Consider the following 16,553-nt stretch of genomic DNA (forward strand, 5'->3'; position numbering starts at 1 on the left):
CGTCTGACACATATGCTACCTAGCTCGTTAGGAATAACTCTTGGTCTCTTCTGACATCTTGTGGGGAAAGGTTGAACTGCAGCATCACCAAGGAAGTCAAACGCTGTCGTAAGACTTGAGATAGTTGCGACTCAACGGCAGTGTGGTGTATTTGTGGATATTTCCTCTCTGTAAGAACACCTGGCGTTAGAAGAGCGTCATCTATTGGAAATCACTGTCAAATCTTAACACAAACAAAATCCCCCCCAAATACAATGTAACCATTAGATTTTATTTGACTGTTACATGGCTTATAAACACAACAGTACCGTTAAGGATCCGTGTGCCCCAAGCTGTCCCCCAAAAAATGTTTTCCCTCAACATCTTAATTCACATTCAAATACAGAACATTGAATTCAAACAACTTTATTTCAAGTTATTAACATTTTCTCATTTACCTTTATTACATATATATTTTTTAGAAACGGACTGCAATAATTTCAAGCATTAAGAAAGTAAATTAAAATAGAAAAGGGCGTGAAATTTAGGTACCACGATTGAAAGCTCCTTTTGGTGATTGATTTCCAGGGTTACAATCATAAGGAATCCGATTATTTCCAAACCATGTGCTGTATTTGGAGATGGATTTACTGACTTAAACATATTATATAAACGTCTGTTAATCACACATGGAAGGGCAAAAAATTAATAAAGTAAGGTAAATATAACATGAAATATAACAATGTTATTCCTTGTACACAGGCAAACCGGTTTGCCGACTTAATGTTCATTAAAGATCCCATGGCTCATAGAACTTGTGACAAGATGAAATAGATCAATAATTAAGGGCGAACAGACAGACACACAGAAACACACGCACACACTCACACACACACACATACGCACAAGCACACACACAAGGACAAGCAAACAATAGTGTCAGCTTGTAACAGGGTTATTGTACCTATTTGAAGCTTGATTTGAACTGCTTGGAAGTAGTACATTGAATGGTGGCAACGACAGTCAACAGTATCAATGCAGTTATTTTTCTGAATTGATTCAGTGCTGTGCGCATATAGGTTGTCTGCTGGTCTCAATACTAGAAAAGATGGCAACTCTTTAGCATTTCTCTCTCTATGTGTGGACTGAACTTAACATCACAGCTGCTAATTTGTATGTATATATGCAAGTTCCAAACATGTTTTGGTTCCACCTACTGTGAGACTTTGGATTGTGTTATAATTTACTTTTAAAGAAATCAACTATTTTGCGTTAACAAAACTATCAAATCACATAACTAAATTCCCATCTCCACCAATCACGCTTAGGTCGGTGGTGGTGGTGGGGAGTCTGTACAATAGCCAGTCCAATTTTGCCCTGAGCATTCATATTAGACACACAGTGAGATGGGTAGATGAACTGGTAAGACATGCTAGGACTGTTAGTGCTGGCTACTGTTCACCCTCCCAACAGTGTTGCTAGGAAAACTCAACGGATTTGAAGTTACACAGCCTTCTCCACTTTGACAGGAAGAAACGTTTTGCTAAATAATGTGTAAGGGTAGACTTAACCAGCAGCCCCTTTACTGCCATTATGGGGTCTATACTGCATATCTTTGTTTTTCTGTAAACGCATACATTTGGATGTTTATGAAAGAATAACAGTAAAAATATCCAATACATCTCTACAGAAGCACCTACTTGCAAGTATGGATGACAAATTGCAGTGAAAGAAATTGCAAGATTTTTGTTTAGATCATGATCGATAACACATAATTTAATTGTTATTTCACATTACAAATCCGGTTGACCTTGAAGTCTGTTAATTTGTAAAAGCACGGAAAAAAACAAACAAAAAAAACAAAAAAGCCTTTAATCTCTGTGGAAGCTAATACTTGATCAGAGTAGGGGTCATTACTGATCCTCTCAATCCTAGAGGCATTCTCTAGGAACAAATTCAGGATGAATTATCAATGTTGGGACAAAGTCAACATACCTAGAAGTGTGTGTTTTCACAGGGGAATCTACAGTTAGTCCAACTTGAGACGTGTACAGGAGGACTACGCTATACACGCCAAGCTTGTTGCCGAGGGATACAACAATTGCAGCTGCAAGTGTGGTGAAGGACAAATTCTGATCTATTTCTGGAGGCAATAGACTTCAAATCTGTTCCTCCATGGGAGTCTAAGGGTATCTTTAAATGTCAACGTTTTGGTATTTAAAATATATGGGCACTCTGAAAATTTGTTCTACTTTTTGAGTCACAAGGTAAGACTGTGACTCAAGGTTAAAATAGTTCTGGGGATACATTTTTTAAAGCAAAACAATTTGAAACTTTGTTTGTTGTTTTTGTGTTGTATCCTGTGTCAAGAAAGTTGACGAATATATTCATATATATTTAATTAATTTCTCAAACGTCATCCAGAGTGACAGAAAATATGCCTTAACCCTTCATTGAAACAGGCCAAAAGTAATCTATACGTCAACCATTGTCTTAAATGAATAATAGACACCTTAAATATGATACAATTGATCATCAGGCCTTTGAATTTAAGTATACACATACCATTTATAGACACAAACATACTATTAACATGAAATAACAGACTCAAAAAGGAAACAGAACATGAAGTCAATATATTATGAACTTTCCGGTATCATTTCATTATGAAAACAACATAGCTTTTTAAGATGAGATTACGTTAAAAGCAAAGTCATTCATTGGTGTCATACATTTCAATGCAAGTTCCAGCAGAAAAGACGGTTCTTTCATGGATGCATCGTTATAAAATAATCCAAAAAGCCAAAACGCCATATTTGTAGTACATGGGTTACCATGTGTAGATAGAGCTAGATACTATTGAGTCCACATCAGACACACGTCGAGCGGGTAGGGTTTTTTTTTTGGGGGATGGGGGGAGGGGGCATGGGGGGGGCCGTCGCTGGACAAAGTGATGGACACTGTAACGATCTGAGGTGCCTTCCTCCGATCGCAGCAACAAAACAAAGGGGGCCTGACAGTAGAGAAATACACAATTCAACTATGTACACAAAATTATGTATCATCGCCTACTTTTTTTCCTCCCTCCTCCCTAAAATCCTGTTGCCAAGGAAACGCACCACCTCGTGCCTCTTGGAGGAGTTTTTCCTCAGCCACGGGGAGTCGGTTTCAATGTTTATTTTTTTTCCCCTTTTCTTTTTTTACAACACACGATTTGAACTCCTAAAAAGATTGTACATCACACCATCATGGTGCCCCTTCCTTTGCCACAAATCTATTCTAGAAGCTGTGGGATGTCTTGGATTTTCCTGATCTAACAACTAAGATTAGAGTCCAGAAATGAAGGCCATTGAGTCATGAGAGCACTAGCTGTAGCTAAATGAGTGTGTGCGAATGCAAAGGAAGTAGCAATCAGAAGCTGCTTAATAAACATCAATTAGTCTAGTGAGCACTCAAGCACACTCAATGTTACCTTTTGATTAGTGTTCCCATGTGCATGAGTCTGCGTATGTTTCTGTGTGTAAATGTGTGAGTATGTGTGCTTGTGTTTGCATCTGTGTGTGTGTGTGTGTTAACTTCAAACCTATACACTTCATCGATATTTGGCAGATACTGTAGTTATTCGCGGATGAGCTTGGGTGACGGCAGCTGCGACCTCACGGTAGGGCATGTGTGGAAGGGGGGAGGGGGTTTGTTGAAGCTGCAGGTCAAAGCAGCGACGCGGTGATCGCTTTGAGCTCCTTCCCGTTGACTACCCGGGGAGTGGATCCACAAACACACACTAAAAAGAGTAAAGAGAGCTCGAAACCTTACAAATTTGCTTTCCCCCCCCCCTTCCTAAATCTATATTAAAGAGCAACCGTGACAGTCCTTTTTAAAAAGAGCACTGCAAGTGATGACCTTCATGTCATTAACTTCACTTATTTTCTGCACTAAAACGCATGGTCTGTCCCCCCACCAACATCATTGTTATTAGTAGTATTAATAATCCCAAAACCTACCCTTTTATGTTTCTTAATATCCAAGCAGTGCATTGTTGTAGTACATGAAGGTTTTGTTGAACAAGATAATGCAAACAGTCTGGGATAGGGGGAGGCTATAAGGTGTGTGTGTGTGTGTGTGTGTGTGTGTGTGTGTGTGTGTGTGTGTGTGTGTGTGTGTGTGTGTGTGTGTGTGTGTGTGTGTGTGTGTGAGGGGGCGGGAGGAGGAGTCTGCGTGGTGGGTGTCGGTTGGTACTCTGGGAGCAGTAAAGACTTCATGGGGGAGGTGTGTTGAGACGGATGGAGGCCACGAGGAGGTGGAGGAGGAGGAGGAGAAGGAGAAGCAGGACGGTATTAACACTTGAAGAGAAGGCAGGTGATGCAGACCAGCATAAGCCACAGTGATTGAGATACAGAGGCAGAGCCGTTGTCTTGCCCCATCCCAGGTCCTGCAGAATAATAGAGAGTGAAAGGATAGGGTCATGTTGTGCAACTTCAAGTGTTGTGATTCATTGTATAAAGAATTAAAGATATTTTGGTCATGATATAAGCATACTGGCCTGAACTCATTGTAAGAGCTTAACAACTGAAATGTTTCCTTTAGTTTTACAGATAAGCAAATGCAATTCATAATAGGTTTTATAAATGAGGGATGGACGACATCTAGTGGCCATAGGGAAGTACTGACTCATAAGTAGATTATATATTTTTGATATCAAAGAGGACGGATAGCTGGGGTCTATGGGTTTGACAACGCAATTACTGTGCAAGCAGAACCGAGAAAGAATCATGCATTTAAGGTTCAGGAACTAAATGTCTCCCAGGCATTTGAAGTAAACAGTTTGGATTTGCTGACCAGCACAGCACTGACATATAATCAATGCATGAAATAAGCTGGCTCAGTGCATGAGGATGATCAGTGTGTGTACACATTAGTGTGCATTATACCTTTGTATCCAGACAAGGCAACACTAACTGTTGTGGGCCATATTTGTAGTTATAGTTTAGTTTGCGTGTGTTTAAACAGATACACGCGCGCCAAGCATCACCCGCATTCATTCATTCTTTTAAACATTCACTCGCGGTAAAACTATGTTTCCTCACGAATGGGCTTGTACACGATGCCTGTGTCAAGAAAATATGTGTTTGCTGTACGCTGTTTGCAGATGCATTAAAAGTAGGCCTACAACATATTATTGCTGTATCAGCTGTTCTTTCCCAAATAATTTAAACAATGTTATCATTTACCATAAAACACGATTTTGTTTTGGTAGATTGGGATATACTTTGCTCGAGTTTATTATTATTATTATTATTATTATTATTATTATTATTATTATTATTATTATTATTATTATTATTATTATTTTAACGAATGGCATAGCCTACTACAGTGTTCATTCATGCAGCCCCTATGAAACAATCTTTGACATCACAATATTTAAATTAGGCTAATTGTAGTCATTTTTGTGCTGTGTATAGCCTACGTGTGTGTAAGCTTATGTTACAGTTCCGACCTGCCTAAGCACGTCATAGTATATCAACACCAAATGCGCTATCCGCTAGAGAACTTAAACCAGGATTTTTTCGGTCAGTGGCACAATTGCAAAACGATCTGTAAGATAGCACCATGTATCATTTGCGCCGGAACACGCCTCTGCTTTTTCGCCGACACGCCTCTCAGGGCGCAAGTGTAGTGGCGCGAGTTCCCTGCGGGGGAAAATCAGCTTTGCGCCGGGTGCAATCTAGCAACGATACATGCGTCGGTGTAGAAAGTCAATTGCGCTGGGTGCAAGATAGGGCCCATAGTGTGCATTCCGATTGTTTAGGCTACTTTAAGGTTTAATCACTGTAGAGGGAGAGAGAGGGAGTCTACAGAGTGTAGGCTACTGTAAGGTTTAATCACTATAAAGGGAGAGTGAGTGTGTCTACAGAGTGTGTAGGCTTCTGTAAGGTTTATCACTATAGAATCTAAAGTGATTAAACCTTAGAGTAGCCTGCACAATATGTAGACTCACTCTCTTCCTCTATAGTACAGAGGGAGAGTGTGAGTTTACATAGTGTGTAGGCTACTGTAATCTCACTATAGAGGGAGAGTTTGCTATGACTGTGAAGGCTCCTGTATACTCTATATAGTGCGTGTGCATATAGATTTTAGTTTTTAGTGTATTATACACTCTCTATAGAGGGATAGTGTGCATGGAGTGTGCAGTGTACTGTAATGTCCTCTCTCTATAGAGCCTAAGAGTGTGCATATAGAGTGTAGTGTACTTTAATGTATACTCTCTACAGCGACTAAGATTGGGCATATAGAGTGTAGTGTACTGTAATGTGATCTCACTGTAGATGGACAGTGTGTATATAGAGTGAGTCTGCTACTGTAAAATATACCAAGCATGGGGGGATGTGTGTGTGTGGACTACTGTGCATGTGTGTGTGTGTGTGTGCTCTGTGCATGTGTGTGTGTGTGTGCTCTGTGCATGTGTGTGTGCTCTATGCATGCATGTGCGTGTGTGTGTGTGCTCACTATAAAGGTAGAGGCTGGCGTTCTGGATGCCCAGCCGGTTGGAGGCCACGCAGGTGTAGTTCCCGTAGTCCTCCTCGGTAACGTTGGTGATCATGAGGATGGTGTTGGTGCCCAGGATCTGTATGTTGATGGCCTGAGAGTTGGATAGCCTGGGGGGAGGAGGAGGAGGAGGAGGAGGAGGAGGAGGAACACACACCGGGTTACGGAGCCTTGATGATGATAGATAAAACACGCCCATCAGCCGGGTCCCGGAGAAAGGACAGAGCAGAGCGCTAATGGTAGTATCAGTGTTCATCTTTTCAGCACGGTTTCATGAGGCTCGCCGTCTCACAGAGAAAGGGTCAGTGGAGATCAGTTGTTGTAGTTGCGTTTAAGGGAAAATAACTATTACCAGGTCATTAAAATCCCATTAACTCACACCACTTTAAGGGTTCCAGGGGAATCCATCGGGGCTGGAGGGCCAAGAAAAGTGGCGTTATGCGCAAACATACTTTGGTCACCGCCAATTAGCTCTTTGCTGTCTGTCCGTCTGTCTGTCTGTCTGTCTGTCTGTCTGTCTGTCTGTCTGTCTGTCTGTCTACATATCTATATATCTATGCCTACAACCTCCCAAACAAACTGCAGCTATACTTTCCAGCACAGTGATTTTGTATTGTGGCTTTAAGTAACGTGGTGAGCTAATGCATTATGCCATTGTTTATCATTTAATACAAACTCCATAGCTGAACACTTTGGCTGCAGCGAATGACCCCTGTGACCCCTCAGTGAGAATGGCACGACCCCCAGCAGGGGAAAAGAGCCTCCAGATGTTGATTTGGCTTCGCAGCCCAGAATGTCCCTGACCGTTTTCAACCCCTTGCCTTCATCATCCAGTGGCCAACCTACATGTATTGATTAATGTACATACACAAGCACAGGCACGTGCACAGGCGCACACACGCACAAACACACACACCCGCACTCAAACCAGCTCCCATACACTTGTCGACAAGTAGATTTCGCAATCAGCTTAAGTTCCAATTCCTTAACTACTGGCTGTTAAAGTCATCTTCTTCTGAGAGGGAAGGATGTTAACCAATATATAAGATATCGTCTATACCATTCAAACTCTGTATTTCTCCTTTGTTTTCATCCAAAGAATCCATCCTATATTTGCATCGAAAGTTAATAGCTGTTCAAAAGGTCACGCCAGTGCAAGAAAAGGCCTAGAGATAGCTTATTACTTTTATATCATATAATTATATTCCGTAATGAGTTTTCCTTTTGTGCCAACAGACATTTGGTGAGAGCAGGGGTTAGGCTATATCCTAGTTAAGTTTTATGAAAGACTCATTTTAACCGAATGCTGTCGTCCTTCTGGAGGAATCCATTCGCATTAGAAGCGCCCTTTACCGTTTTTTACCGTACTCTCTTTACCGTTGGATTTGATGAGAAACTTCAAATGAGCATAGCTTAAATCACCGGCATCACAGGACTTTGAATCAAAGCAAGGAAAACTTAAAGGCTGACTTTTAGGAAAGTAGCAAGATATTATTTTTATTTGCATAATGATGAGGATGATGATGCTGCTGCTGCTGCTGCTGATGATGATGATGATGATGATGACGACGTCACAAAACACACAAAACACACAAAACGCACATTGCTTTTTTCTGCACTGTTATCTGTTGCAGACTGCTGCTTGCATGTTTGTGATCCTAAATGAAGATGTGTGTGCTGCCCACGGTGGGGCTCGTGGGGGAGGGGGGGGGGGGGGGGGGGGGGGGGGGGGGGGGGGGTTGGAAAACCATCCCACTCTGTAAAGATCAATGATCTCAACATGCGTCCAGACTGGTTTTTCGACCAGGAGATAAATCAATAGCGCGCTGCTGACGCGGCAGGTTGTACGGCTGTGATGAACTGCGCCTCGATGTCCCGGCCCCCAGCCTCATCCCCCCCGCCAAAGACCACATAATGGATGTGCTTGTTCTTGGCTGATTGAGACCTACGCGTCTTGAATGGAGCGCGCAAAGTTATTCAGCATCCGTCGCCTTAATCCCACTTAAAGCAGGCTAATGTGGTCATCCCAACTGGAGGCAGGCAGCGGCTCCCGTTCATGCTGACAGGCAGAACAGTGGATTTCCGTTAGACACAAAGGCGGAAGGAACGCACGTCACGGAGGAGTGTGAATCAGCCGACATGGGAGTGGGAAGTTGATAAAGTCCTTCCCGCTCATACATAATAGTGTGTGTGGTTGTGTGCGTGTGTGTGTGTGTGTGTGGCGTGGGGGGGAGATCAGTCGATTTATGTGTGTGTGTGGTGGGGGGGGGGGGATTTGAGTGTGTGTGTGGGTGTGTGTTGGCGGGGAGGTTAGCATATTGTGCCAGGAGTGGCCCCTCTCCATATTAACTGTACCGTCTTCAAGGATAAGGACAGTGCAGGACCCATTCTCCTGGGTGTGTGTTTATTAGGAGCGGCTGTATGTTTAGCCGTTGCTTTCTGCTCATCGAGCAAGGCCAGACCACGAGAAAGTGCGGAACACTAAAGGGCCCGAGGAGCAATAGGCTATTTATAATATAAATTATAATGTAGGATGGCCTGGTGGCTGCAGACGAAGATTAAGCAAGCAACAAGGAGCAGGTCAGAACGGCTACCATCCCGACTCTTCCTTTCAATGGAAAGTCTGGAATCAAAGCTCTGCATAAGCAAGCCGCCGGAGCGTTTAAAGGCCATTGTTAAGTTTACAAGACACAAACTTGGTCCAATTTCCCTCAGAGCTCAGGGTACTCACAGTTTATTTTTGATTTTCAAATCTCTAAGTGTTCATTTTAACTTTACCCTTCTTTGGCATATCAAAGCTTTTCGGGCCAAAGCTTTTCCCCCCAGACTCCTGCGCTGAAGTTCATCCTCGTCTACGCCTATCCATGCCAGCTTCTCCAAGCACAAAAGGCCAGAATACATTATCAAAAAGTTGGCAGGAATGCAGCCACCTCTTCCCTCCGTCTACCTGCAATAAATCGAGCAGTGAAAAAAAAAAAAGTGCTAATAATAATAATTCTGCGTGCTATTATCCAATGTCTCAGGTAGAGGGCAGCAGTGCTCTTTAGTGTGCGTCCGTGTGTGCATCTGTGTGTGTGCGTCTGTGTGTGTGTGAGAGAGAGACACGCTTTGCGTTTGTCTCCGCGTCGACTCGCCGCACAGAAGGGTAACCTTGGACCCCCGACTGAAATTATTTGACCCTTTTATTCTATCGGAGGTCAGGCGGCGGCGGTGGGAACGCCGGGCGCTGCCGGAGACCACCGCTGTGGAGCAGAGAGCGGTGGGGGGCGAAATCACACACACACACACACGCACGAACGCACGCACGCACGCACGCAGACACACACACACACACACACACACACACACACACACACACACACACACACACACACACACACACACACACACACACACAGTTTTCATTCTGTAGCGTGTGGGCGTGTGGTTTCGGGGCCATCTAAAGTAGGTTATCAGCGGCGGGGAGTGACAGGCCGGTTATGCTTGGAGGCTGATGATAAATGAAATCAAGCAGGGAGTCCTGCTGAGACGTGTAACCTGGGAATGATTGAAGGGAACTGGGCGGCTGTGACAGCAATCATGCACCGGCTGACAAAACAACAAACACATCTGTCTGTCACGCTGGCTGACAACTCACTGCGTGTTCCCCCCGTGTCCGACGTACAGATGGGCGGGAACGTTCGCACAGCAGGGGGCGGATCCTAATTTGCCAAACAGGGAATTGTCAATTGTTCCCTTTCTTTTATTTTTCTTTGGTCTTTTTACTTTCGTTTAAATAAACAATCTCATACAACGATGACGCCTTTGACGCGAGTCTTGCGAAAGGACTATAGCCAATGACGTTGTAGTCGGATCGATTGATGGGGTGGTCTGTAATGAAGATAAGTTGATCAAGAAAAAAAAGACGGGAATAGATACAACGTGCTCATCGACTTAACCCTGCTCTCTTTTATGCAGAACTGTGGATATGTATCTCTGGTATGAAATGCTTTAAATTACGATCGGGAGGATCAAGTCAGTGGAGGATTGCGAAAAAAAAAGAGGAAAAAAGCTAATTAGCAAAGATGAAGTGGGCACAAAACCACTGAGTATAAATTGCAGTGGATTTCTCTCACTAGGACCGGAGGAAAAACAAGTGAAAACGCTCCACCAAGGTTATATCTTGTGCAGTTTGGGACTGGCTTTTCTGAAACACGCAAATCAACAGATGAGCTATGAGCCCACGGTCAGTTAGCGCCAGCAGCGCCCAGAGCCCTGTTTGGCGGACTAAGCGGAGAACAGAGGTGTTTCATCATCCTACACTCCAGAACACCAGATGTAAAGGGGCATCTCTGAATGGACCGGGAGTGAGCAGCACAGTGATGTGGCCACACAGGCCCGGCAGTGAGAAAGAGTTAGAGAGAGTGTTCGCGATGAATCACATTGGACCGCAGGCTAATTGGGTTCATAGGCACCGTGGTAATCGGGGGGAGTCATTTGGAGGCGCTGGATGCTACGACTGTTGCTGTTGCACAGTGTGTCCCCGTCACTGTAGAGGCGTCGTCTGCTGGTCGAGGACACGTGAGCACCTCCTCGTGAAGAGGAGGTGCTCACGTGTTTTTTCACATGTTCTGATAGATGTGGAGGCAAATCTGAGCCGTACCCCCGAACCTCCGACTCCCCTCCCTGCCTGGTGGTGCAAGCTGGTGTTTGGCTCTTTTTGGGGGGCCGGTGGTCCACAGTTGAGGAGTCTTTGGGCAGGGGGTTCTTCATTTTGGTGGCCGCCTGCCAAATGCCCCCAAGTTGGCACCTCGCTCAAGGGGTTTGACATGTTGTTCCTGTTCAGGATAGACCCCCCACCCCAGTTTTCCCGGGGGGGGGGGAGGGGGGGGCCTGGTGAGATCTGAAGCTTTGCAGCAACTTTTCTTTTGTCTGAGTGCTGTTTTCTAGTTTCCTGGGGGCACTGCCACTTTCTTAATGTCTCCTTTGTGGCTGACTCTTGACCACTCGGAGGGCCGGGGTGGAACACGGAGTTCTTGGCAAGGGGCTGAGCGTCTCTAGGGAGGCGTTGGAGGTTCTAGTTTTCTTCCTAGCATGGTGGTTCTCTGGATTCTCTTGTGGTGCATTGGGCTGTTTCCTATTTATCACAGGGAGGCTGGGCTCAAACAAAAAGCAGATTGAGCGAGGCCACCTGCAAGAGCTGCTGTTTGGTGTGTGCCATCGAGGTTAGGCTGATTATCAGGTTCAGGATTCAGGCCCAGAAACAGCTCTCGCACTTCAACGACTGAGTAAAAAAAGCCCACAATAGGCTTTGGCTTATTAAAAAGGATGCTGTGGGAGAGGGACTAAAACTAACTGGCCAAGCAAGGATAAGTGATAATATTATGGTGCATTAACACCATCGTCCAAGGACAAAGCGTGATAATATTTCCCGCAGAGACAGAGAAAAAGAGGGGGCCATGAACAGGCGTTGGGCCAAAACTCTCCAGGGGACAAAACAACTGAGATATATGAGGCTGGGAAAAAATACGCAACAACAGATAATGCAAAATACTTCAACCACCATAAATCTCTCATTTCAAGAGCTGCCTTGATAGGCCCATTACTTCAGAGGCCGCCACTTTTGATAAGGCCTGTGCCTCTTCTCTAATGTCCCTCCTTTGCAATTTTTTTGAGTTTTGCAGCCGTGATTTAATCTGAAATGGAATTACTGCTTGCGTAACTCTACAGGTGCCATTCCATTTCAAAGCTCCTATTCCCCAAATAGAGTTGCCGCAGTCGCTACAAGAGAAGCCATTTCTTGGGTGATTAAACGACAAGAGTTGAAAGTAAGAAATTGGTGGGTCGCCATTGCCTTTTGATGTAACTAGGTTTCTGCTGTCTGGTAGGAGGCCAACATGGGTTCTTTTCCCTCAGCCATCTAACGGACATGCCATCGTTTGGAGTGTATAGTTTCACACGAGCACACATGAGTGAACTAATAGTTGAATAAAATCACAGAGACAGCGCCATCTATGGTGAAAGATGTTGCTGCAACAAAAAAATAAAAAATTCTGTAATGGCTCTTGTCTTGCAAACTCAACAATTGGTCGTAAAGAACTGATCAGCAGGTCAGATTTTATAAAACATATTTAATCGTACCTAATTTGACTAATAAGCAAATTATTTTGGTAACTGATGAAAGAGTGACAAAAAACTATAAAAGAGGAAAGATGTGGTGTGAGGGGTTATGATAATTAATTAATGGTTATAAATTATGTTCCGGCTACACTGGCCTCTCTTGTAAACAAAGGTGGGATAAACTGTGTGAAGAATGAGTAAGCAGGTGATTTAGCAATTAACGCTATCTTCTGATGACATCGCCAAAGTATTGCTGGGAGTTCCGATTGAATGTGACAAATATATACGCGAATATAAGTGTGATTATGTGTGTGTGTTTGTATATGTTTGTATATGTTTGTATATGTGTAGCATGTGTATCAAGGGAGGCTCAGGGATTTTTATTGCAAAGGGCTATTTATTGCCCTTGTACTATATCTGTCCTGGGGAAAAAACTGTTTCAACATGATGAGTGCTGCTCTCCTTTCTCAGTCTCGAAGAGCGTGGGTCAGAGCCTGCAGCACCGCAAGTGATGCAGTGTGTGTGTGTGTGTGTGTGTGTGTGTGTGTGTGTGTGTGTGTGTGAGTGTGTGCGTGCGTTTGCGCGTGCGCGAGTGTGCATGTGTGCACGATGGGCGTGCATGGATCTGGGTTCGTTAGCGGTGACTTGGACATCGGGTCTCACCTCTTGTCGTCTCTATACCACTCAAACTCCGGCGTGGGCACCGCTGTGGCGTCACACTGCAGCATCCCCATGCGGCCCACTTGGGTCTCCGAGCTCTGGGTTTTCTTTATGGCTGGAGGGTCTGAGGACACACACACACACAAACACACAGATAATAAAACATGTGTGCACACCTAGACACACACACACACAAACACACACAAGCAGACACACATCCACGCACACAAGCACGCACACACACGCAAACACACACACACACACACACACACACACACACACACACACATACACACACACCAGCATTCCTATCGAGTTTTGAGTTCCCTCATGAAGCTTATGCATTTATTTGGTCCTGGCCTCCAGTAGCCACAGTGCTTTCACACCCATGCATGTTTCCCTCCTCGGCTCTCCCTGCAGCGAGCCGTGGCCCAGAGAACGCTGCTGCTGGCAAATGAAGACATTGTTCCGGAACGCTTGCCTGCAGATCGCCTGCAATCTGCAGCTTCCAATGACAGCGTGGCCCGTGAGCCCGCAGGTCAGGCAGCCCCCCGCGCGAGACGAAACAACGCCCCCCCTTGAGTTGCGTTAACAGGAACGCATTTTTGTGGATTGACTCAACCCACATGCACCAGATTGTGGAGATGGCCCCGGTGTTTTGTTGCGCACAGGGAGAAATGTATATCATCTAGGCTACTTTTGGGTGAGTTGCGTCGCGCACGCCAGCAGTACTTAATAATATAATTTTCAGCACAGACCCCCTCGACAGGCTGTCATTTGGTGTTATTGTATCGTGAAGAAGGGGATGGATGCCTATAGGCCAACATCTGGTGGCTGGTAATCAAGAACCACTCTGACAATTTCAATCAGGGGGATTGAGGAGGGTGAGGAGTTAAGGTATTCATCATGACAATGTGGTCCCTGAGTGCCCTTCACAGACACAGACGTGCCGTCGGATCTCTAACAGGTTATATTTATCGCACCTTTTTCCTTCTATAGGCTCAAGGGTGCATTAGAGGACTTTTTTAGAGGGTGAGATTGTTAGCTTTAGTCGCTACTAGGCCTGGAAGTGGCCTCGCCAATCAAAGCATTATGAGTGTCTGATGTACCCAAAAGTGCACTGGCGGGAAATCACTATTGCACATGAAGTTATATTACATTTAGGAGGAGCCGCTGTAGTTACAGTATACGGTGTCCTAGGATCAATTGAGCTCCTCTTAAAGAACATAACATAACATCAATAAATTCTACTGAAAGCCCCAAATCAGTTGACCTTTTGAGTTAAATTACCTTTCAACCAAACACCATCAATGGGAGCGCAACACACACATGGCATTGCAGACTAAATAAGCATGCTCATCTTGCACCGACGTGCATTGTGGGAAATGCTACGCCATGGAATGTGTACAGTAAACGACAGAAAGATCTATTCTGTAATGAAATGAGGATGAGGATGTCCTCCAGCCACACTTACAGTTGACGACCGAGTTATCTATTCTATAATGATACGAGGATGAATGCTATCCAGCCACACTTACAGTTGACGACCACGTTGACGTATTTGACGTCGGGCGTGGCCACGTCGTTGCTGGCCTTGCACTCGTAGCGTCCGGCCTGGTTTCGCATGATCCCCGATATGTCCAGGTACTCCTCTCCATCCAGCGGCTCAGCTGCCCCGCGGACACGCCAAGGAACACACCAAGGAACACAGGAAGGAACACAGGAAGGAACACAAAGGACGCAGATTAGAGAACCGTGCCTTTCCCACCCCCCCTTACACGTTTGACTTCAGTCTGGTAATGGCTCCCATTGTTTTATTAACAAGATGAACAGTAGCAGCGGAGTGATTGGACTGGACTGGAACCAGGGGACACTGAACTTGAGACTGACGGACAAAAGGGCTAGCTAATTGTATATTATGCACCCATTAGCCATTCACAGAGCAGTCTCATTGTCTCATTTGATTTGGAAGGACCGTTTATTAACGTTTATGGCGTCGTGGTGATCTATGGATATGTCACTGAGAAGAAAAGGCCAGCCCCGCCCACAGCATTCACGGCGGGATATTAATCACGACTGAACCAAAGGTAAAAGCAGCAGCACAATGACAGGTTGGTTATTTTCATGGGAACGATTCACTTCTCTGCTGAAAGCTGAATGTTGGAATTAACATTCAACAAAAGCCTCTCTTTTTGTTGAATGTCAACAATTATGCATTACAAATTATCTTTACTATGGCTATTGCAGAGGTTGAAATCAAGTCTGTGAAATTAAGTTAAGTGTTAGAAAAAATATACACATTTTATGCATTCAGGATTTCTACGGTTTGGCCTTTACAATGGAGTGTTTACACGCACTTCAAATGATTGTGTGTGAATTCCTAAAGAGTAATAAAACATGACAACGTGTTTCGATAAAGCCAACTCTGAAGCTATTTTCTCTGGATACGCAATAACCCTCCATGAATGACAGCAGGTGCCTCAGAGGGCACCTGCATATAGTATATATATATATATGTATATATATATATATATATATATATATATACATATAAAAGAAAACATACTGTATATATACTTTACATATATACTTTACACACATATATGTAAATAAAGAAAACACACTGTATATATGCTTTACATATGTATTTATATATATATAAATAAAACATACTGTGTATACACTGTATATATACAAATGTTAAGTATATACATATATACTTGACACAAATACTTTACACATACCGGTGTATACTTTACATGTATACTTTACACACACACACACACACACACACACACACACACATATATATATATATATATATATATATATATATATATCTGCCTTAATTTCTAATGCAGTGCAGCCCGGGGCCCAGGGGAGCCAGAGGTAAATAGCAGTGGAGTTTCTCACTGCAGTAAATGTCAGTGATCTCACTTGTGTTCCAACTGAGGGGCCTTAAGCTCGGGCTGAAGCACAGTGCCACGGGAAATGAACCAACAACTTCAGGGGCTTGGGACTATGGGAGGTTAGTTGAAAAACTTGCTGTTCTGCTTTGGTTGTCAGACCACCGCAACTGCACACACACACACACACACACACAGCCCAGCCATGTCCCATAAAGAATCTCTGTAAGACAACTGCGAAATATCACAACAAACCAACTGCAGTCTGTATTATCGTAGCACTGTGTCCCAGTCTCTAGGGTTGCAAGCCTACGCAATAATAAGGCCCCGGCACAGAGTTTACGCTGCAATACCTTTCTTAAT

At 44.2% G+C, this 16,553-nt stretch overlaps 1 protein-coding gene across 1 annotated transcript in view; it reads right to left on the bottom strand.

Annotated features, from left to right (window-relative positions):
* Positions 1 to 479: 479 nt before the first annotated feature.
* lsamp (limbic system associated membrane protein) overlaps positions 480 to 16,553 on the bottom strand; it is a 134,626-nt gene continuing 118,552 nt past the window's right edge. Inside the window, exons 5-8 of the mRNA XM_079732104.1 lie at positions 14,823 to 14,954; positions 13,288 to 13,408; positions 6,487 to 6,635; positions 480 to 4,408 (exon numbers count right to left, since the gene is read on the bottom strand). Of these exons, the coding sequence (XP_079588230.1) occupies positions 4,314 to 4,408; positions 6,487 to 6,635; positions 13,288 to 13,408; positions 14,823 to 14,954 (497 nt within the window). The 3' untranslated portion in view covers positions 480 to 4,313. The remainder of the gene's footprint in view (positions 4,409 to 6,486; positions 6,636 to 13,287; positions 13,409 to 14,822; positions 14,955 to 16,553) is intronic.

Source organism: Pollachius pollachius (genome assembly GCF_949987615.1).
Source record: "Pollachius pollachius genome assembly, chromosome: 3".
Classification (NCBI taxonomy): domain Eukaryota; kingdom Metazoa; phylum Chordata; class Actinopteri; order Gadiformes; family Gadidae; genus Pollachius; species Pollachius pollachius.